Genomic DNA, 23,409 nt, shown 5'->3' on the forward strand with positions numbered 1-23,409 from the left:
GGCCAACGAGTATCAATGATCCTTCCGTAAACGAAAATTTGCCATGCTTTCGCGTGCGCAGAAATACTGTGACTGTTTAGTTCCGAAAAAGGTCAAGCAGGTCAGTGCAAAAAAGGTGGAGAGAAAAAAAAATTCCCCCGCAACAATTCGAAACCGGCTTTGATCGGCAGTGGCACTCGGAATTCTGCTGGCGATGAGGACCATTTTTCTAGGGGCAAGAACCTATCGCGTTTTGCGAATCTTGACCTGGTGTCGCTATTGTTGGTTTAGTTTGGTAGCTTAAAGTTTATGTTCAAAACCGGTGCATGATTAATGCCGCGTTTTGCAGTTTGAATTTGGTAGATAAACATGATTTACGTATCGAATTTGATGCTCGGAACTATACATTTAAAATAAACCTTAAATTTATATTTAGAATAATCAACACTTTGTTCATAAATCAAAAGCTAAAAAACGATCAAAAGAAAATATATCGACCTGAACATTCTAAAACAAAATTTAGGAACCAGCTAAAATAACTGAACCCAGTTTTTTGTTCAATTTGAGATAACTGACATTATTATTGCAGCAATAAACACACAAAAACCTGCAACTTCATACATTCAAAAATTCAAGCCAGTACAATAAAATAAAGAGAACTGCAAAACGGACAAACAAGTTGAAAAGTTCTTGCAAATCACGTTAGAACGGCACGTAATAAAAGTTGGTAAGACTAATCGATTTTTTTTTACGCACATGAGTTATGCACAAGTTTGACCACCTAAAAGGTCACATAACCGAAATTGAACAGCTCAGTTGTTCAGTTGTCGGGAGATTTATTTTATGCGCCAATCGGAGTTAGTCTTTTATCGTTCATCTGGTTCGCTATTGCCAGCCTTGCCCGTGAAACATGCCGTGAAAAAAAATCCTCACTCCATTTCCTTATTGAGCAGTGGGTTATGTAAATTAAAGGATATTTTAATTTGTCTTTTGTTCTCAGTTGTGAAACGAACGATAGAGTTCAAGGTTCCTTTACGAACTTTCTTTGTTTTCATATAAAAGCTGTAATCCTTATAAAATATAATAAGGGGAAGTCTAATTTTTTCACATTCTAGAATTTTTGGAAAAATAAGTATGAAAGTCTAACTTTTTTTTCATTTTCTTGGATTTTGCGGTATCTGATCGTTTCTTGGACTACTTTTTTAAAAAAATCCAACGCTTTGTTAAGAATCGGTCATCTAACAATTTGTTTAGAACAAGAGTGAAATGGATCCTTCAGGGTAAATGAGCAACTCTCTACGAAATCGGCCGATTTCGCCCATTTTTATTTTTTTTTGTATTTTTTATTTGGCACAAACTTTGTGGAGTTCACCCATACAAGTTTCTATACAATTTTGGCTGTTGTCCATACGAAAATGGTACGTAAATATTCAAACAACTGTAACTTTTGAGTGAGTTTTCTGATCAATTTGGTGTCTTTGGCAAAGTTGTAGGTATTGTTGAGGGGACTGGGCCATTCGGCAGAAAATTATTCGGCAGAATGACATTCGGCGGAAAGCCGAACGGCAGAAAAACAATCGGCGGAATGGGTCATTCGGCAGAAAAGGTCATTCGGCAGAAAATACGTTTGGCAGAAAAGCTTGTTCGGCAGAAAATCAATTGGCAGAATGTCATTAGGCGGAATGGTACAAATGGCAGAATAACTCGTTAGGCCGAATAAGTCGTTTGGCAGGATGTCGTTGAGCGGAATAGTACAAATGGCAGAATAACTCATTGGGCCGAATAAGTCGTTCAGCAGAAAACCATTCGGCAGAAAGCTTTGTTTGGCAGGATCTCTTCTTAGTTGGAAACGTTCGAATACAATACACAAAACAATAATGAATTAATAAATCTATTTGTTTAGACTCAAAATCAAAGTACAAAAAGATCACATTTTCGCGGCACTTTTGTACACCTTGCTGAGTCCGTCCATCGTTTGTCGTCCGTGCAACCGTACGACGTCAAAATTCAAAATATCAATATTTTTCGACATTGTTAAGCGGTTTTCTAGCGACGACGCACGGTTTTGTTATTCAGGACCATTGTGATGTGCTGTAATTTCGGTTTTCAGGTCAATCATACAAAACAAATAACTTGTTCGAGCTTCAGCATTGTCTTGGCGTTTCTCTATTGCGTGATTTCTACTCGAAACTAGATGTCCACAGGTTTGAAACGGTAAAGGTGAGAACAAGATTATTCGTTTGACGCAGTGGTGGACGCAGCACTTTGCGCCAGTTCGATTTTTCTGTGATCTGTCAGTTGAACAATCTACAGAGCATACTATGTTCAATGGTCGATGACAGGCAGGCTATGATGACAGCCGCAAAGTTCTGCGTCCATCACTGCGTCGAACGGATAATCTGGTTCTTAGCTTGAGGTGAAGCCGTTGATCATTTTCGAAGAAAATTGATCATCATCATTATAAAATACAAGCCTTACCCGACAAACTTCGTTCTGCTTTTTTCGTTTTTGCTTTTTGCTAATTCAGCCTCCTGTGATCAAAATTTGAGTTTACGTACATTTTTCCATACAATCTGCAGATGCTCCGGAATCGCTCCAAGAGTGGCCAAAGTGGAAATTTTTTAGCATATAAACCTTCCTTGGGCTTACACGAACCTAACGCAACAAAAAACACATCGATCCGACGCTCCGTATTGAACTGATTCGCGTTCGAACAAAACCGTCGAATTTTTTTATATATATAGATTCTGTATTAAATTCAATTTAACGAATTTCAGCACCAAAAGGAATCAGCATGTGCCGGTTGTTACCTTCTTGAAGCCACTGAAAGAATTTTTGATCTAAATCAAATGTGCTTCAAAATTTATAAAATTTGGTGGCACAGTCATTGACGTCCTACTTGGCAGTCATTGATTAATGACGATTTCCATAACTTTTCAAGGAATGGGATAATCGTTACCAAAAGGAATCAGCATGTGTAGGGCACTATTCTAAACAACTTGTTGGAGGAATTTTGTCAAAATAATGAAAGCGACGCAAAATTTATATCTTTGAACGAAAAATCATGACAATGATGGAAGTCTTCACGTTAAGATAATCCAAACCTCTCTTTACAATTATTTATCGCTGTCGTGCTGTCTTGTCGTACGTCGTATTTGACGTTCCGAGAAAAACGAGTTTTAAAGTTTGATCTTGAATAAACAAAAACGAGAGCACGCAATGTAAACAATAACAATTACGTTATGTTTGGTTGACCATTCTGTGCATTGCCCCGAAGTTTGGCTGAATTTGGTTGCCGGAGTCCCGAAATATAATTGAAAAGGTTTACGGTAGTCGAGCTCGTATCTGTGTCAAACGCTTTCTGACCTGAAATCCCTTTGGCCAATTGGGTCCTAAAATGAAGTTTAAATTTGTGATATTATTGGTCATAACGATAAAGCTTATTTTTCTGAGTACAACGACCGCAAAGGATTTAAAATGGATTTTTAATTCAATTTTTTTTTTAAAACCCTTGAAAATGATATTATATATAAAAATACAAAATTTTCGTTTTACTTGCTACTGGGACTGATAAGCCGAGAACTAAATTTGAGAATTGATCCACCAGTTAAAAAATTAACTTCACTGTCCTTCTTGACAGGAAAGGTCCTACTTGATCCATCAAAAAAAATTTGTCTTGTCAATATTTTTTTTTTGCATTAAAATAAAAAAAAAGTGATCACAAATGGTTTTTTATCGTGTTTTTTACAATTGTTCATAAAAATTTACATAGGGCTTTATTACCCAATTGTCGCACTTACATCAAATTTCAGGCTGTGTCAAGATAGCACGACAAGTTTCAAACTTCTTTCATATGGAAAATGACAAAAATGCACGAAGTTTTTTTTTGGTTTTTGTGGAATATCTCAGTATTGAAATCGAATTTTGGGGGTCTGTTTCTATAATGCTACGTTCGTTTGAGGGCTAGTTTCGCACTGAGTGCCGCACTCAGAGCTGTCAAAGTGTTTGTTTGAAGAAACTCGCGCTAGTTCCGCACGAGTTTCACCGCCATCTTGGAACTGAAACTCTAGTGCTTTTCAATATATTTTTCAGTTTCATGCGAGTTCCACGCACATTGACAAATGACGTTCGATTGAACCAAAACTGGCACCGACGAGTGCGTCACTCAGTGCCGCACCGGCTCTTTAAACGAACGTACCATAAGTTTACAATAAACTAGCGCTCCTATTCCGTGTACGTATCGGTTGTTGCGTTTGACACGGAATATGTAATCGATTCGAATTGAATTCCGTTTCAGAATTCCGATTGATTGACTGGGAATAATTTTCACTTGTACTGCACAAAATTTCACAATTCTAATGATAATGGCAAACACGACAATGTAGGTTAGGGTAGAGTAGTCATCAATGAGACACGGGGAACAATGATAAAATGGCTCTCACAAGTAGTAGTTTCAACCAAACAGGCTCATATTTTGGGGAAAGGTGTGTCTACACGATACACGTCTGCCATAATAGTGGCTTTGGTTATGGAAGCTCCCTTGAAAAGTTATTCATTAATGTTTGATTCTGGGGTGTAACAGTAAATTATGGACAAAAATTAGTTTTTCGCTCATAGGCAGCCATAAACACCAAAACTAACATTTCTCCAGATTTTTTTTGACGTTTCATAAGGAAAGAGTTGGGCTACAATGTCCTTTCATTTGGTTTGGCCAAAATTAAGAATATACCAAGAATCCAGGGCTACCTTATTGTTTATCACTCCTTTCAGCCCATGGGTAACAATGAGACACTTTGATTTTTCTTCTTTTCAAAATCTATGTAACTTAGGGCGATAAAAATCATGGATTTAGCTCAATACTGTTCATTGGTGAAAATCTAGTCTTCAATCTGAACAAGAATAGCCGTTTTAGATAGCTTGAAAGATTAGTTTTTGCTCTTTGTTGTGCTTTGGTTTTTAAATGTATCAAAATTTTTAATCCAGAGTGATTCAAATTAAATAAGTCTCTTATAAATACATATTTTTAATTTTTTATATGACATGACCAGAAAAGCTTCAACAATTTTTTAAAATGTCTAAAACAACAAATAAAAAAAAACAGCAAATAAAATCATAACAAACAATATTTTACAAATTATCTTAATGTCCCTACCGCCAACTGGAGAAAATCTGGAGTACAAACTGAATAAGTACACGAGATTTCAGAGCAATTAATTTGGAGATCGGTGTACTAATTGTTTTGTTCTGTTTCTGTTTTAACCGAAATCAATCAGAAAAATCAAAACATTATGCAAAAAATAAACTAAAACAGCTGTTCTGATTCGATACATTCGTCTTTGTTGCCAAAGATGTTTCATAAAAAAATATTTAAAATTACTTTTTTTCAATTTAAATTCATGAATATAAAAGTGAAGAGAAAATATTTCAAGCGCTAGGCAATTTACGGATCTAACCATTATTCTCTATAAGTAAAATTATGCTTAATATTTTATTTTTATTTTTGATTCGTTGTTCATCTATTTCCACAACAAAATCTGAATTTCCAGACCAAAATTTGATATTTTTTGCCGATTTCGGGGATTCCCGGGATAAAATATAAAAATCCCGGGATTCGGGAATTCCCAGTTTTGGAAAAATCCCAGGAATTTTGTCCCGGGAATTCCCGGGATGGACGCACTATATGTAACTCTTTCAAAATATTAATTGATGTCGTGACTTTCACCTTTATTTTCCCGAGACTTTGCCAAGATTTCGGATGAATACAAAACACGTCTGTTCACGCTCAAACAAAACACACGACTGATTTATTTTTCGCTCATTCACGCATACAACATCAACTCCTCTCTCGGCTAATCTCTCTCTCATTTCCTACACGTACTCTCTCGTTTTATTCTCTCTCTCTCTCTTCTCTCTGCCGCACTCATTCACTACATCCTCGTCCTTCCCTACTCTTAATTTTTAATTTGCTATTCTATTTTTTTTATAGGAAAGCTTAAAATCGGTGGATTTCTCATAAACACATATTCAGCAACCATCCAATGCTCTGCTTGGTGATCTGTGATATCTTGAAACACTACGCATCGCAAAATCCAGTTTCAGCAGATGCTTCTTCAGTCTCCTTGATCCTAACACGTACAGGCCCAAACGTCAGCATGAATACCTGTAATTAAAGAAATAAAAAGAAAACGACAGCTTCTACAGCCCTCGTGTAATTAATTGATAAAATATACCAGAAATATGAATCTCACTGTAAAAAACACGATAATTTTACATCTGGAAATTCTGCCAATTGTTTTTTTTTTTTTTTTTGCTCGTAACTATAAATTCACATCATTAAATGAGTACTTACACTTATTCCACACACGATGAGATAAAATCACCTCGAAAAAAAGGATAGTGTCAATTACAAAATTTTCTAAATAACTTTCCAATCAATTGATAATATTTATATTCTATTACATCTTCCCTGAGATTCAATCATGAAGTCAAATTAAAGTCCTGTTGGTTACGAACCTATCGTTGCCTAAATAGTCACTTCAGAACGAATGAGAATCTAAAATTCTGTTACAACTTCAAACAATTGATCCTATCCATATTTTATTCATAACCGAGATCAGAAAAAAATATGGTCAGTTTTTTTAAAATTACCTGTAATCTCAATCGTTGGCTCAAATTTAAGGTCTCAAGGTTTAGAGCCTGTCGTCTCTTAAATATTCACTTCTTAAAGACTGAAATCCAAAAACAATCTATGTTCAAAGTTTTCTTTTTTTTTTGCTTTTGAATTTTAAGATCTAAAGGTTATTCGTCTGTCGTCTCTTAAATTTTCACTGAGAGCTTTAAACTCCAACATTCACGCTCTGCCCTCTCAGGGGACTCAAGGGCAAAACTCGAAGCATCATGCTCTTCCCTTTCAAATTGACACAAGCTCAAAGTTCCATCACGCTCTTCCCTCTCAAGGGGACTCAACCTAAAAACCTCTAACACGCTTCATCCTCTCGAAGGTATACAAGCTCAAAGTTTCAGTTTCCACCCTCTTAAGGGACTCAAGCTCAAAGTTCCAACAATCACGCTTTCCCTTCTCCGGGGACTTAATTTGTGTTATTACTGTTCACAACGATAAAGCATATTTTTCTGGGTACAATGACCCTTTTTACGACCTTCCATCGGATGAGGGAATAAAATGTCGGTCCCGGCCTTGGTTTTTAGGCCAAGCTCAAAACTCCAACAATCACGCTCTACCCTCGCAGGGGACTCAAGCTTCAAAACTGCAATAACTACGCTCTACCCTCTCAGGGGACTCAAGCTCAAAAATCCATCAAGCACGCTCTACCCTCTCAGGGGACTCAAGCTCAAAAATCCATCAATCTCGCTCTACCTTCACGGGGGACTCAAGCTCCAAAACTCTAACAATTACGCTCTATCCTCGCAGGGGACCCAAGCTTCAAAACTGCGACAACTACGCTCTACCTTCTCATAGGACCCAAGCTCAATGTTCCAACAATCACTACACGCTCTTCCCTCACAGGGGACTCAAGCTCTAAAATTCCAACAATTAAGCTCTACCCACGTAGGGGATTCAAGCTCAAAAAATCCATCAATCATGCTCTACCCTCACAGGGGACTCAAGCTCCAAAACTCCAACAATCACGCTCTACCCTCGCAGGGGACTCAAGCTCCAAAACTGCAACAATCACGCTCTACCCTCTCAGGGGACCCAAGCTCAAAAATCCATCAATCACGCTCTACCCTCCCGGGAGACTCAAGCTCCAAAACTCCAACAATCACGCTCTACCCTCGCAGGGGACCCAAGCTTCAAAACTGCAACAACTACGCTCTACCTTCTCATAGGACCCAAGCTCAATGTTCCAACAATCACTACACGCTCTTCCCTCACAGGGGACTCAAGCTCTAAAATTCCAACAATTAAGCTCTACCCTCGTAGGGGATTCAAGCTCAAAAAATCCATCAATCATGCTCTACCCTCACAGGGGACTCAAGCTCCAAAACTCCAACAATCACGCTCTACCCTCTCAGGGGACTCAAGCTCAAAAATCCATCAAGCACGCTCTACCCTCTCAGGGGACTCAAGCTCAAAAATCCATCAATCTCGCTCTACCTTCACGGGGGACTCAAGCTCCAAAACTCTAACAATTACGCTCTACCCTCGCAGGGGACCCAAGCTTAATGTTACAACAATTACTACACGCTCTTCCCTCACAGGGGACTCAAGCTCTAAAATTCCAACAATTAAGCTCTACCCTCGTAGGGGATTCAAGCTCAAAAAATCCATCAATCATGCTCTACCCTCACAGGGGACTCAAGCTCCAAAACTCCAACAATCACGCTCTACCCTCACAGGGGACTCAAGCTCCAAAACTCCAACAATCATGCTCTACCCTCGCAGGGGACTCAAGCTCGACAATCCATCAATCATGCTCTACCCTCACAGGGGACTCAAGCTCCAAAACTCCAACAATCATGCTCTACCCTCGCAGGGGACTCAAGCTCGACAATCCATCAATCATGCTCTACCCTCACAGGGGACTCAAGCTCCAAAACTCCAACAATCACGCTCTACCCTCGCAGGGGACTCAAGCTTCAAAACTGCAATAACTACGCTCTACCCTCTCAGGGGACTCAAGCTCAAAAATCCATCAAGCACGCTCTACCCTCTCAGGGGACTCAAGCTCAAAAATCCATCAACTCGCTCTACCCTCACGGGGGACTCAAGCTCGACAATCCATCAATCATGCTCTACCCTCACAGGGGACTCAAGCTACAAAACTGCAACAATCACGCTCTACCCTCTCAGGGGACTCAAGCTCAAAAATCCATCAATCACGCTCTACCCTCACAAGGGACTCAAGCTCCAAAACTCCAACAATCACGCTCTACCCTCGCAGGGAACTCAAGCTTCAAAACTGCAACAACTACGCTCTACCCTCTCAGGGGACTCAAGCTCAAAAATCCATCATTCACGCTCTACCCTCCCGGGAGACTCAAGCTCCAAAACTCCAACAATCATGCTCTACCCTCGCAGGGGACTCAAGCTCGACAATCCATCAATCATGCTCTACCCTCACAGGGGACTCAAGCTCCAAAACTGCAACAATCACGCTCTACCCTCTCAGGGGACTCAAGCTCAAAAATCCATCAATCACGCTCTACCCTCACGGGGGACTCAAGCTCCAAAACTCCAACAATCACGCTCTACCCTCGCAGGGGACTCAAGCTTCAAAACTGCAATAACTACGCTCTACCCTCTCAGGGGACTCAAGCTCAAAAATCCATCAAGCACGCTCTACCCTCTCAGGGGACTCAAGCTCAAAAATCCATCAACTCGCTCTACCCTCACGGGGGACTCAAGCTCGACAATCCATCAATCATGCTCTACCCTCACAGGGGACTCAAGCTCCAAAACTGCAACAATCACGCTCTACCCTCTCAGGGGACTCAAGCTCAAAAATCCATCAATCACGCTCTACCCTCACAAGGGACTCAAGCTCCAAAACTCCAACAATCACGCTCTACCCTCGCAGGGAACTCAAGCTTCAAAACTGCAACAACTACGCTCTACCCTCTCAGGGGACTCAAGCTCAAAAATCCATCAATCACGCTCTACCCTCCCGGGAGACTCAAGCTCCAAAACTCCAACAATCATGCTCTACCCTCGCAGGGGACTCAAGCTCGACAATCCATCAATCATGCTCTACCCTCACAGGGGACTCAAGCTCCAAAACTGCAACAATCACGCTCTACCCTCTCAGGGGACTCAAGCTCAAAAATCCATCAATCACGCTCTACCCTCACGGGGGACTCAAGCTCCAAAACTCCAACAATCACGCTCTACCCTCGCAGGGGACTCAAGCTTCAAAACTGCAATAACTACGCTCTACCCTCTCAGGGGACTCAAGCTCAAAAATCCATCAAGCACGCTCTACCCTCTCAGGGGACTCAAGCTCAAAAATCCATCAATCACGCTCTACCCTCCCGGGGGACTCAAGTTCCAAAACTCCAACAATCATGCTCTACCCTCGCAGGGGACTCAAGCTCGACAATCCATCAATCATGCTCTACCCTCACAGGGGACTCAAGCTCCAAAACTCCAACAATCACGCTCTACCCTCGCAGGGGACTCAAGCTTCAAAACTGCAATAACTACGCTCTACCCTCTCAGGGGACTCAAGCTCAAAAATCCATCAAGCACGCTCTACCCTCTCAGGGGACTCAAGCTCAAAAATCCATCAATCATGCTCTACCCTCACAGGGGACTCAAGCTCCAAAACTCCAACAATCACGCTCTACCCTCGCAGGGGACCCAAGCTTCAAAACTGCAACAACTACGCTCTACCCTCTCAGGGGACTCAAGCTCAAAAATCCATCAATCACGCTCTACCCTCCCGGGGGACTCAAGCTCCCAAACTCCAACAATCATGCTCTACCCTCGCAGGGGACTCAAGCTCGACAATCCATCAATCATGCTCTACCCTCACAGGGGACTCAAGCTCCAAAACTCCAACAATCACGCTCTACCCTCGCAGGGGACTCAAGCTTCAAAACTGCAATAACTACGCTCTACCCTCTCAGGGGACTCAAGCTCAAAAATCCATCAATCACGCTCTACCCTCCCGGGGGACTCAAGCTCCAAAACTCCAACAATCACGCTCTACCCTCGCAGGGGACCCAAGCTTCAAAACTGCAACAACTACGCTCTACCCTCTCAGGGGACTCAAGCTCAAAAATCCATCAATCACGCTCTACCCTCCCGGGGGACTCAAGCTCCAAAACTCCAACAATCATGCTCTACCCTCGCAGGGGACTCAAGCTCGACAATCCATCAATCATGCTCTACCCTCGCAGGGGACTCAAGCTTCAAAAATCCATCAAGCACGCTCTACCCTCTCAGGGGACTCAAGCTCAAAAATCCATCAACTCGCTCTACCCTCACGGGGGACTCAAGCTCGACAATCCATCAATCATGCTCTACCCTCACAGGGGACTCAAGCTCCAAAACTCCAACAATCACGCTCTACCCTCGCAGGGGACCCAAGCTTCAAAACTGCAACAACTACGCTCTACCCTCTCAGGGGACTCAAGCTCAAAAATCCATCAATCACGCTCTACCCTCCCGGGGACTCAAGCTCCAAAACTCCAACAATCATGCTCTACCCTCGCAGGGGACTCAAGCTCGACAATCCATCAATCATGCTCTACCCTCACAGGGGACTCAAGCTCCAAAACTCCAACAATCACGCTCTACCCTCGCAGGGGACCCAAGCTTCAAAACTGCAACAACTACGCTCTACCCTCTCAGGGGACTCAAGCTCAAAAATCCATCAATCACGCTCTACCCTCCCGGGGGACTCAAGCTCCCAAACTCCAACAATCATGCTCTACCCTCGCAGGGGACTCAAGCTCGACAATCCATCAATCATGCTCTACCCTCGCAGGGGACTCAAGCTTCAAAAATCCATCAAGCACGCTCTACCCTCTCAGGGGACTCAAGCTCAAAAATCCATCGATCTCGCTCTACCTTCACGGGGGACTCAAGCTCCAAAACTCTAACAATTACGCTCTACCCTCGCAGGGGACCCAAGCTTCAAAACTGCAACAACTACGCTCTACCCTCTCAGGGGACTCAAGCTCAAAAATCCATCAAGCACGCTCTACCCTCTCAGGGGACTCAAGCTCAAAAATCCATCAATCACGCTCTACCCTCCCGGGGGACTCAAGCTCCCAAACTCCAACAATCATGCTCTACCCTCGCAGGGGACTCAAGCTCGACAATCCATCAATCATGCTCTACCCTCGCAGGGGACTCAAGCTTCAAAAATCCATCAATCATGCTCTACCCTCACAGGGGACTCAAGCTCCAAAACTCCAACAATCACGCTCTACCCTCGCAGGGGACTCAAGCTTCAAAACTGCAACAACTACGCTCTACCCTCTCAGGGGACTCAAGCTCAAAAATCCATCAATCACGCTCTACCCTCACGGAGGACTCAAGCTCCAAAACTCCAACAATCACGCTTCACCCTTTCAAGGCTTTAACAATTAAACAATCACGCTTCATCCTCTCATTTAAATCAATCAGCATTTTCTTTTTCTACTGCACTCGATTCCGTTTTTGTTTCATTTGAACATTACTCTATATCAAAAACAACTCGTTCAACTGTTAAGCGCCTTTCAAAACGTATTAAGCAAAAGGTCTTCAAAACTACTCTAAATTTTCCAAAGACAATTTTATATTAAGAGTATTCAATCAAGTATTTTCATAAACCAGTTTGTGCAATTTCTTTCAAACCTTATACATTTTTTTCTTATTCAAAAACAACTTAAACTTCCAAAGCCAGGACACAGTATATATGTACCATGACATAAAAACATCTCTGAATAGAACGAAATTCTCCTAAAAAAATCACACATCCACCTCTTATTATTGATTAAACAACAAAATTCAACGAATAAACTTTCAACTTAACCTTTCCATTCTGTGGTGGTTCTACAAAAACTATAAAATTACGTCTGACATCAGCCCAACATCAGTCCGACAGTGTAGCATTCATTATATGGAGATCGTCACACGAGTCGGCCCTACATCGACCAAACATTCTACTGTCTTACCTTAACAGGGAAAATGAAACTAAAAATGATGGCGTCTTGTTTGTTTTTTTTTCTTCCTTTAACACGCTGCCGATAAAAACATTTACAAACCTGTTCAGGATCTCTAGCAGCCGGTAACGGCAAAAAGAACTTATTTTTTTTACAACCGACAAGGGACGCTGACGCCATCTTGCCTGTCACTACACAGCAGCCAGGACGCCGACGCTATCACAGTAGCCAAGAACCACAGCAACAGAAACACAAAATCACTCGAAATAAAACGCACTCATGAAACTTTTCCTTTTTTTGTATAAAATCGCGGCGGGAGCACTGCGCCATTGTCGTGACTTTCACCTTTATTTTCCCGAGACTTTGCCAAGATTTCGGATGAATACAAAACACGTCTGTTCACGCTCAAACAAAACACACGACTGATTTATTTTTCGCTCATTCACGCATACAACATCAACTCCTCTCTCGGCTAATCTCTCTCTCATTTCCTACACGTACTCTCTCGTTTTATTCTCTCTCTCTCTCTCTTCTCTCTGCCGCACTCATTCACTACAATTGAAAGTGATTTTTGGCAAATTTATTGAGTTTTAACTCCATTTAACAAAAAATATAAAGTTTTTTGGTATAAATATATGGATTTTACAAAATTCTAATACTTTTTGGTATAACTTTTGTTAATTAAAGTTTCAAGTTGGTAAAATTGCTTTAAAATAATTAAGGCAAGTTACCTGCAACGGAACAATACTAAAACATGACATTTTATTAGAAAATAATTGATTTTCGTAGAGTGTCTCATTGTTCCTGCCAAGCCATAATGAGACAGTTGAATAACTCGGGCTGTAGACGTAATACCGATGTCATATTTTGGTCAATGTTGGTACACATTAAAAGAAAGTACTGTATGTAAAAAAAATATTTACACCCCTTGGGCACTATACACATTTTGTGATGAAACATATAAACAATTAAAAGTTTGACAAAAACCTAGTACTACGTTTTATTCAGAAACTCATGCCGAACATTTTGCTATAAAAAGCTCATGAAAAGATGATTTCCATAAAAAGTTATATAACTAATACTATTACAGAAATAAAAAAGGTGCAACAAAAGTTTGTACACCTTTCGAAAAATTAACATAAATAAAGTTATTTGTTGATAAATCACCATAATTCCAGTCTCCCAACTCCAAATAGGCATCCTTGACTGATTAAAAATAATTTGGATTGAATATCAAGTTTACTACTTACTTAGTATGAAAGTTTAAATAACTCTGGAAATTCTATATAAAACTTATCTAAACTTAGTTTTGCAAACATTTAATTTAACTGAACGTCAATATATTACCATAGAATTGCTAATTGTGGGTATAACACCGTTTTGGGAGTCTTTGTATCGATAGAATAGATTTTTCGTTGGAATTTCGTTTAAACCCGAAATTTCGTCGTCGGAAAATCCGCCGGCATCCGAACCGGTCCACGATTCACAAGTCAATCTCTGTGGCATTGGAAAGGGCATACAATTTCCGATCTTTTGATACCCATACATCAAGGTTTTCTATAAAACCCACGTTTTTAAATACAAACGCAAAAACGTTGTTATGGTTTCGTTTGAGCAATCTGCCAAAAATGTATGGACTTTCGTAATTTTTTTTCTCGTGGATCAAACTGGGCAAAAAGCCCAGGTATTTAAAAACGTGGGTTTTATAGAAAACATAGATGTATGGGTATCAAAAGATCGGAAATTTTATGCCCTTTTAAAGATTTGTCTGGTCACGCCTTCCGTCAGACGGGAAATTGAATGTTGGCCCCCGTCGGACCTACAGGTTAAGTCGTAAGCTCAGTCCAGGTTGTCTCACTGGGTCCTGTCTCGATAAAGTTGCTGGTAGGAAGTTAGACAAAAATGACTTTGTCTGCCAAATAATATTCTGCCTTATGATATATTCTGCTTAATGATCTTTTCTGCCATTTGTTTGTCTGCCTTCTGTACTTTTCTGCCATATGAACCTTTCTGCCTTATGTGCTTTTCTGCCAATCGACGTTCCGCCAAATGACCCTGTCTGCCATTTGACCTTTTCTGCCGAACATTTTTCTGCCATTCGTACTTTTCCGCCGAATGTACTTTCTGCCGAATGTTTGTCTGCCGAATAACCTTTTCTGCCTTCTGGTTGTCTGCCGAACGTCATTCCGCCGACCGTCATTCTGCCGAATGGACCAGTCCCATTGTTGAGGACTATTAAGAAAAAATAGGTACATGGAATAAAAATTGCAGATTTTTAATCATTTTTTTTTACAAAAAGTAAATTTCCCAAAATACGTATTTTTTTTTATTTTCGAGATTTTTTGATATGTTTTAGGGGACAAAACCCCGCAACTTTTGAGCCATAGAAAAACATGGTCTAAAAACCTGCCGCCGAGTCATGCATTTTTGAAAAAATAGTGATTTTCGAAGAAAAACGATACTTAATCCACCTTTAGGTGGCTGGTGCTTTCCTCACATTCATAAAGTCAATACATTCAGTAAAAATAGCAACATTCCCTTAACATGTTTAACAAATCAATTTTATTACTGATTTCTTTTGATAGGGTTCGCAGACCTTCAATTTTTCTGGCTCATCGGCAAGGTATGATAAAAAAAAACTTATCCAACGAAATTTTACATGGAAGATTCAGGCAATATTTTTATCACAATATCTCAGATCCGGCCTCCAAAAAGTTCATAAATAACACTTAAGTGCTAATAACTTTTGATAGGGTTGTCAGATCCTTGATGTTTTAGGCTCATTTGAAAGGTCTTTTGATTATCTAACTAACGATGGGTCGCATGATGGACCCGGACATAATTTTTACTGAAATATCTGAGATCCGGCCTCCAAAAGGTGTATAAATAACACTTAAGTGCTAATAACTTTTGATAGGGTTGTCAGATCTTCAATGTTTTGGGCTCATAGGAAAGGTCTTCTTAATACCTTTCTGAAAATGTATAACATGATAGGATTTCTTGCAAAAACCACCCTTTTTACAATCTTCCTGACATACGCCAAAATCATTTTTTTAGCATAACTTTTGAAGTACTTAACTAAACTAGCTGATTTTAAATAGAGACCTATGGGACCCAAAGACGGATCGAATGAGACTAATACGGTCAAAATCCGTTCATCCAGTCCGGAGATAATCGAGTGACAATTTTTTTGTCCACCCACCTACACACATCCACACAGACATTTGCTCAGAACATGATTCTGAGTCGCTAGGTATACGTGAAGGTGGGTCTACGAGGTCGAATTAAGAAGTTCATTTTTCGAGTGATTTTATAGCCTTTCCTCAGTAAGGTGAGGAAGGCAAAAAAAAACAAATTTCATGCAAAAAAATGTGACGTATTTTTTATGTAAAATTAAATTTCCAATCAAAAAGTACTTTACACATTTTTTGATAAAAGCTCTGTTTTCAAGATAAAGCCACCAAAAGTTTGATTTTAGCGAAATATTTGCAGTTTTTCGATTTTTTAAAATATTGACCATGAGTGACCATTTCAATTTTTTTGAAAAGTTCAGAAAATTTGCTATAAAATTATCTAAGAGACATTGAAGATTGGGCGTTGGGTTGCTGAGATACAGCCGCATTGAGGTAAAGAAACAGGAAAATTGATGTTTTCTTAATCTCACCCAAACAACTCACCATTTTCTAATGTCGATATCTCAGCAATTAATGGTCCGATTTACAATGTTAAAATATGAAACATTCGTAAAATTTTTCGAAAAAAATTAAAATCAAGACTAACATTTTAAAAGGGCGTAATATTTAATGTTTGGTCCACTTCAAATGTTAGTCTTGATTTAAAAAAATGAAAATATTGTTTTCGAAAAGATCAGAAAATTTCACAAATGTTTCATAATTTAAAATTGTAAATCTGAACATTAGTTGCTGAGATATCGACATTACAAAATGGTGAGTTGTTTGGAGGAGACTTAGAAAACATCAATTTTCCAGTTTTTTAACCTTTGCATGGCAATATCTCAGAAATTGAGGGTCGTATCAACAAAGTTCAAAAAAGCAAAATATATAGAATTTTCTTAGCCTTTCAAAAATATTTTTTTTTCAAGAGTAGGCAAACATGTTCACTTATTCAAAAATATAAAAAACTGCGACTATTTTGAAAAAAGTTACCTAAAAATGGCTATAACTTGCAAATGGTGCAATTTATCAAAATTTCACTAGAGTACTTTTTGATTGCAAATTTGATTTTACATCGAAAATTGAAGTTGAAAAATTTTTGCGATCAATATTTCGATTTATTGAAAAAATCAGTAATGATTCCAAAAATCATAACTCGGTCAAAGATGTTTTGCCCATTCTGGAAATTTCTGGAAAGTTGGCATTTGATGTCCTCTAAAACATATCAGAAAAAAATAAAAATAACGTTTTTTGCAAATCTTGTTTTAGTGACAAAAAGTGAAATTAAATATCACATATTTTTTTACCGTGTATAATTTTTTTCAGTGTAGTCCTTATCCATACCTACAACTTTGCCGAAGTCACCAAATCGATCAAAAAAATCCGTCAAAAGATGCTGATTTTTGAATTTTCACATATCATTTTTGTATGGACAGCTGCCAAATTTGTATGGAAAATGATATGGACGAACTAATGATGCAAAATGGCTTCTTTGGGCGTACCGAAGAAACCAAAAAAGTTTTCAGTTTGATATCAAAAAATTTCAACTTGGTTCTAAAGTGATTGTAAACGCACGAAAACACATTTTAAAATATTTTCAGTTGAGTGCATGTCTACTACCGCTGAAATTTTGATGTTTTGTTAATATAAAATGTTTAATTGCCTATTGATTATTCGACCCAATATAGAAGGAATAGGAATTAAAAAGTTTCAAAACATCGCTGTGAAAATAAGAAAGATAAGTTCAAAATCAAGGTGAATATAGAATTAAAATTTTGTCCGATACTAGAACTAGAACTAGAAAGCTGAGAAAAACACAATCATAGTTGCTCCACTCATAAAGTAACGTGTTAAAAATTTGTAAAAAGATGAGTTTCCTAGAAAAAATACAGTTTGTTGTGTTTTTTTTGTGAAACTTTACGTGTCTCAAAATTTAAAATTTCATCCTCATTTCATTTTATTTCATTTAATGATCTTAACTTCACCTTCGATTCTGTTTGGAAAAGTGCCAAGAAAAGTTTAACTTTTCACAAATCTTGAGAATGTTTCAAACAAATTTTCTGGCTTCCAAAATACGTGAAAATATTTTCAATTATTTTAATAATAATTTGCGTTTCAAGACAAATCATGTTGCACCATTTGTGTGGAGAGCCAAAGTAGTAAATAATCCTTTTTCAAAGTTAGCTAATCTTTCGAGAGTTTGTAGCAACTATATACGCCAGCAAAAGTAACGTAAGATTTTCATTACAATCATCATTAAACAAATTTATTCTACTTGTTCCGATTTGCGTCACGGAAGGTTACCCTGCCTCCGCTTGCACCCTTTGACACATTTGAAATCATCACATATGCAAAACGACTCCTCTGGTTTTTAATTCTCTCGTAAATCTTCCATCTCCAATAGATGCGATCTTTCTAGCTTCTTCGACCGTCTTCGCCCAGGTGAGTTGGTGAAAACAACGCGTCACCTGCTGTCCAGCGTTCAGTTATCAAACATAAAGTACACTCCTTAATTGAATCCCGCACAATCACATTAGGCAGCACCCCCTGCTCCAAGGTTGGCCCCGAACGGGCCAGCGCACAAGGTGGCCATTAGGCCATAATTTGTGGTCGATTACGATGTTGGACTGTAGGTATTGATGTGCGACTCACCTGAGCAACTTCTCGATCAGGAGCCGCCCGATGAAGCCCGTGCCGCCGGTCACCAGGACGTTCTTGCCGCGGTAGAACTCCATGACCGGCGTGTTGGCGATCTTTTTCTCGTCCGTCAGCGACAGATCGTTGTTGCGTTCCATGGCCACCACGCTCATTTTGGGGGGATCTTTCTTTCTTTTTTGTTCTGGGTGGGGATGGGGGGGGTTACACTTGATCTTCTCTCTTCTGAACTATCGTAACGCACGGCCGTTATGAGGAGGTGGGCGTTACGTGATCACTGTTTGCGGTTTCACAGAGGGGGAGATGATCGCAATTCCTTGCGCGGCGATTAAACCAATTCTGTAAAAGGCACAAATGCAACTAGTTATGTGCGCGACCACTAAATCGTTAAAATTACGTTGGCGCGAACAGGTATTCAAACAGGCAGAGTGCGGAGTACGGGGGAGGAAAACAAACACCTGAAGTTAGGGGAAGAAGGGGGAGTAGTGTGGACACTTGCTCGTTGATGATATGAGTAAATAGACGAGTTGCCTCACGCTCCTCGCAATGTCTCTGGTCTCGGCGTATTGGTCCAACGAGGAGACACCGTTTGCGCTTTGCTGATTTATTTATTCAAATCAAACACTTTCATCAATTAAAAACTAGCAACTTTCGCCCCTCCGACGGGTAATAGTCACTTGCAACACTCAAACGCATTAACGTTAAGGAGTCTCCAGAGGAGCGTGAATGGTAATGGCTGTTGGATAAGACAAATGTATCGACACTATTCGAAATTCACGACCATTTCACAAAAAAAACTTGCCACAAATCACACTGAAATGCCATACAAAAAAAACCTACCAAAAACACTTGCGAAACTTTTATTCTACACTAGAAGTTACACCAGGCACAATAATTCTTCAGCTGTATAACCTGTGAGAGCTCAGAGTATTCTTCCAAGAAGCGGGAACGACTTCCGTTGTGCGTGCGCACTGTTCGAGCTGATTAACGTAACTGAACTACTCGAGTAATTCTATTGCCATTGTCAAGCACTTGCGCGCGCGCACCAGTCTCAGTACGCTCAATACACACAACACAGCAAACAAAACGGAGGTTCACTCAATGAACACCATTCACTCTTGAGCGTGCGCGTCCATTCATCGACTGACCAATTTCTACACACCGTATAGACAGCGCGCGGGGGCTTGAGGTGCGAGTGAAAGAGAACGGTCGCCCGGAGAGAATACTTTTTAAATGTTGTATTAGCTTAGTTAGCGCACACGCCGGGTACTTGTATGTTAATTTTAAGCTGGGATTGTCAGACTGGTCAACTGGTACTTTTCCGTGATCTTTTCGAATGTACATGCCGCACACATTCGTGCTTTTTGTTTTAACAATGCTGGAAAGTTCAAATTTGGGGTGAACTTTTCGGGTCTTTGCCAGCACATGGTAATACGAATGGTCGCGAGTTCTAGACTGTTTGAAATTAAAATAATTTAAAAAACCAAAGAAAAGGGAAACACACAACTTTTGGTTTTTCTAATTGATAATGACTCATGAACAATGTGAAATAATAATCACACTTGTTTAACTATGTGCTACAATGTGTCTCAAGGTTAAATCAAAAACGTATGACTTGAAAACATTTGGGCAAACACAAAAAGGGAGCAAGAGAAGACGAAACTCAACTGTAAAGACAAAAACCAAAATAAAAAATAAATAATGGTACTGAGTAAAACAGTTCGCACTGAAAGAATGATTCAAAATACTCTTTAAATGAAGTCGATCCCAAACTCAAGCTTATTATTCTATATGCAATGATCAAGGTTGTATTTAAAATTACAATCGGTTGATTTACAATCATTTGTTTATAAAAACGTAGATTGAATATTTAAACACTTATTTTTGCGTAGAATATATATTTTCAATTGTGTTCTATTCATTGTAGGGGAGAGTGGGGAGACTTGATCCCCGGGGAGACTTGATCCCAAGCCTGAATCTCGTCAGCATGTGGGTAAACAATTAGTTTTTTTTTCAGGAAAGTTGTGCGAAATTGACTAAAACTCATTGTAGAAAACAAAGAAAAAAATAAAAAAAAATGTTTAGATTGAGTTACACACATTTTCCTAAGAAGTGCTGCAAAAAACTTCCAAGAGATCTTTTTTATTTGTTTTGATAAGTATAGAAAACACTCAAAAATTATTCAAAATAATATTTTTTATACAAGAATTGTTTGATAAACATATCAACTCCAAAACCCTTACGCATTTGACGTTAAATTTATCGTCATACTATTTTTACAATTAATTGTTTAAAAAAGTGCGTTTAGGGAGACTTGATCCCTGCATTTTTACAGTCACTGGAATCAGCCTCAAGATTAAATAATTGGGCTGGGTTTTTGTACATAGTTTCCTTCAGTATAGTTGTACATAACTTACTGCAGTTTGAACCATTTTTCAAAAGTTTTGTGAACAAAAATTACCAGCTTTTGTAAACATGCTCAATTTTGGTATAAAAAAGATAATTTTAAGTTTTTAAAAATTTGCATGCTAAACTTGTTATATTTTGAACACAAACGTACAGGTTTTATGTGAAATTGCTGTAACTTATAGAAAATAAAAAGTTTGGATGAAAAAGAAACATTTTGCTTAAGATTTCTTCAAAATGTTGAAAGGGGGATCAAATTACCCCCAACATTTTGAAAACGCCGGTTTAAAATATTTTTTTAAAACGCTTGGCATGAGTCATCTGATGAAATACCCTTATCAGCCAAACATAGTTGAATGTTTAAGCTTTCAATTCATGCAAAAAGATCATAGTTTTGTGAGAAATTGACAGAGTTATGTGCGATACAAAAAAATGGGTTCAAGTCTCCCCACTCTCCCCTAATTCTATATTTTTATATCCACGCTTTAACAATTACTAACAAAAATTTGGTTAATTTAGGCCAACGCAGTCTCTTTGCTTGGGAAAAATAATATTATTTGGTTAAAATATTGCAACTGGTGTTGGCACAGATTAATAGGAAACAAAAAAATTCTATGAAATTTCTAAACAATTGAAAATAAAAGTATTAAAAAAGGGTTACAGTAACTGTTGACGAATCGTTTGCAACATTTATAATGGATTTATTTTTTGTTCCCTTTTACTGCCTGGACTCGATTATCCTTGGACCTAAGAAAAATTGCTCTTGGCATAATCAAAACACGAAAACATTTTTTTTTCGTTGCCTTTTTTTCAATGTCGAGCTTAAAAGGCAGTATTTGTAAATATTGCTCGGTTTGTTCTAGAGGTCGTATCGAGTTGCTCCGATTTGGATGAAACTTTCAGCGTTTGTTTGTCTATACATGAGATGAACTCATGCCAAATATGAGCCCTCTACGATAAAGGAAAGTGGGGTAAAACGGGCATTGAAGTTTGAGGTCCAAAAACATAACAAAAAATCTTAAAATTGCTTGCATTTCAGTAAAACTTCATTTATTACCGTAGGCTTATAGTCCATGAAACTCCCTAACTTTTTTCCTATGGGAGTATGGATGTTGAAGGCTGTTGCAAAAAGATATTAAGGTTTTAAAAAAATCTATTTTTAACAGTAATTTACAAAAGCTATGAGAAAAAGTTAAACCAATCCTGGATGTCTATGGCTCATTTTGAATTGCTTCAAAAGACCTTTCAAATGCATCTAAGCCAAAGCATGAGTTCATCTCATGTATAGACAAACAAACGCTGAAAGTTTCATCTAAATCGGAGCAACTCGATACGACCTGTTACACATTGGTGAAAAACTCGCCCTTAAGTATGTCTCGTAAATTATTTACGCTAAGGTGATTTAGAATTTTTAAATCGAAGATGGCGGCCATGTGGTGCCCAAGTAACATTTTTTGTTGCGGATCCTTAAATGCAACTATTTCGTAACACCCAAAATGTGCTATCACAACATAGTTAGAACACTCGTGGTGCCCTAAAAAGCGCACGAAAATTTGGTGTTGAAAACATTCAGCCGCTTGTTTCAACTTTGTTACGACGAAGTTCCAGAAACAATTTGTTTGTCTAAATATGTCGGTAAGGCGTCATCCATAAAGTACGTCACGCTCTAGGGGGGGAGGGGGGGTTGTCGTAAGTGTGACAAAGTGTGACAAGGGGGAGAGGGGGGGTACGTGAGACTGTGACGTCACGCTAGACTATTTATTTAATATTGAACTTTTTTTTTAAATATAGCTTTAAAAATTTAATGTTTGATAACTTTTACTCATAAATCAAACACGATTCAAGGCTTTATGAAACAGAGTTTTTGATGATAGATTTAATATGCTTCAAAAAACTGTAATGGTGATTTTTATCACTAAACATTGAACAAAATTTAAAAAATCCAAACGCAACCTGTAAAAATAAAAACACTCTCGAATGAATTCCAAATTTCAAAATCATCCTTTTATGAATCATGCCACACAGTAAAACAATGTTTACCTCAATTTAGACTCAAAAGTGTCATTACACCAGAAAAGTGGTAAAATTACTCATTTTCAGAGGTAAAATTACACATTTTTCTGACATAAAAGATGTACCCCTTCCCAGATGTAATATTACCATGATTTTTACTGTGTAAAATTGTACAAAAACAAGATAGTGCGGAGGGGGTCCGACAAAACGTGACGTACTTTGTGAGGGGGTCAGAGCCAGCGTGACAAAGTGTGACATAGGGGAGGGGGTTAATTTTGGCCGATTTTAGCGTGACATACTTTATGGATGACGCCTAAAGTAGTTTGTTGTGTTGTCATGATGTTGCCATTATGTTGTCGTTTAATTTGCGTGAAACAAAAATCTTTTAAGCAAAAAAACTTGAGTGCCCCCTGTCGGGATTCTGGGCTGGCACCTTCAAATCATCACACCTTGCCTCTACCACTGAGCCACGGATGAATTGATGAAAGGGTAAATGGTTGGGCTGAAGTGTATCTAAGGATTTTTGATTTCAATATTATTCTTAGCACATTAATCGGGCTAAGTCACATGT

General features: G+C 38.9%; 1 protein-coding gene across 1 annotated transcript in view; it reads right to left on the reverse strand.

The window, feature by feature from the left end:
* LOC6043701 overlaps window positions 1-19,424 on the reverse strand; it is a 42,034-nt gene extending 22,610 nt beyond the window's left edge. Inside the window, 2 exon segments of the mRNA XM_038261334.1 lie at window positions 18,417-18,758; window positions 19,260-19,424. Of these exon segments, the coding sequence (XP_038117262.1) occupies window positions 18,417-18,574 (158 nt within the window). The 5' untranslated portion in view covers window positions 18,575-18,758; window positions 19,260-19,424.
* Window positions 19,425-23,409: the final 3,985 nt, after the last annotated feature.

The sequence above is a fragment of the Culex quinquefasciatus genome, chromosome 3, assembly GCF_015732765.1.
Source record: "Culex quinquefasciatus strain JHB chromosome 3, VPISU_Cqui_1.0_pri_paternal, whole genome shotgun sequence".
In the NCBI taxonomy this organism is placed as follows: domain Eukaryota; kingdom Metazoa; phylum Arthropoda; class Insecta; order Diptera; family Culicidae; genus Culex; species Culex quinquefasciatus.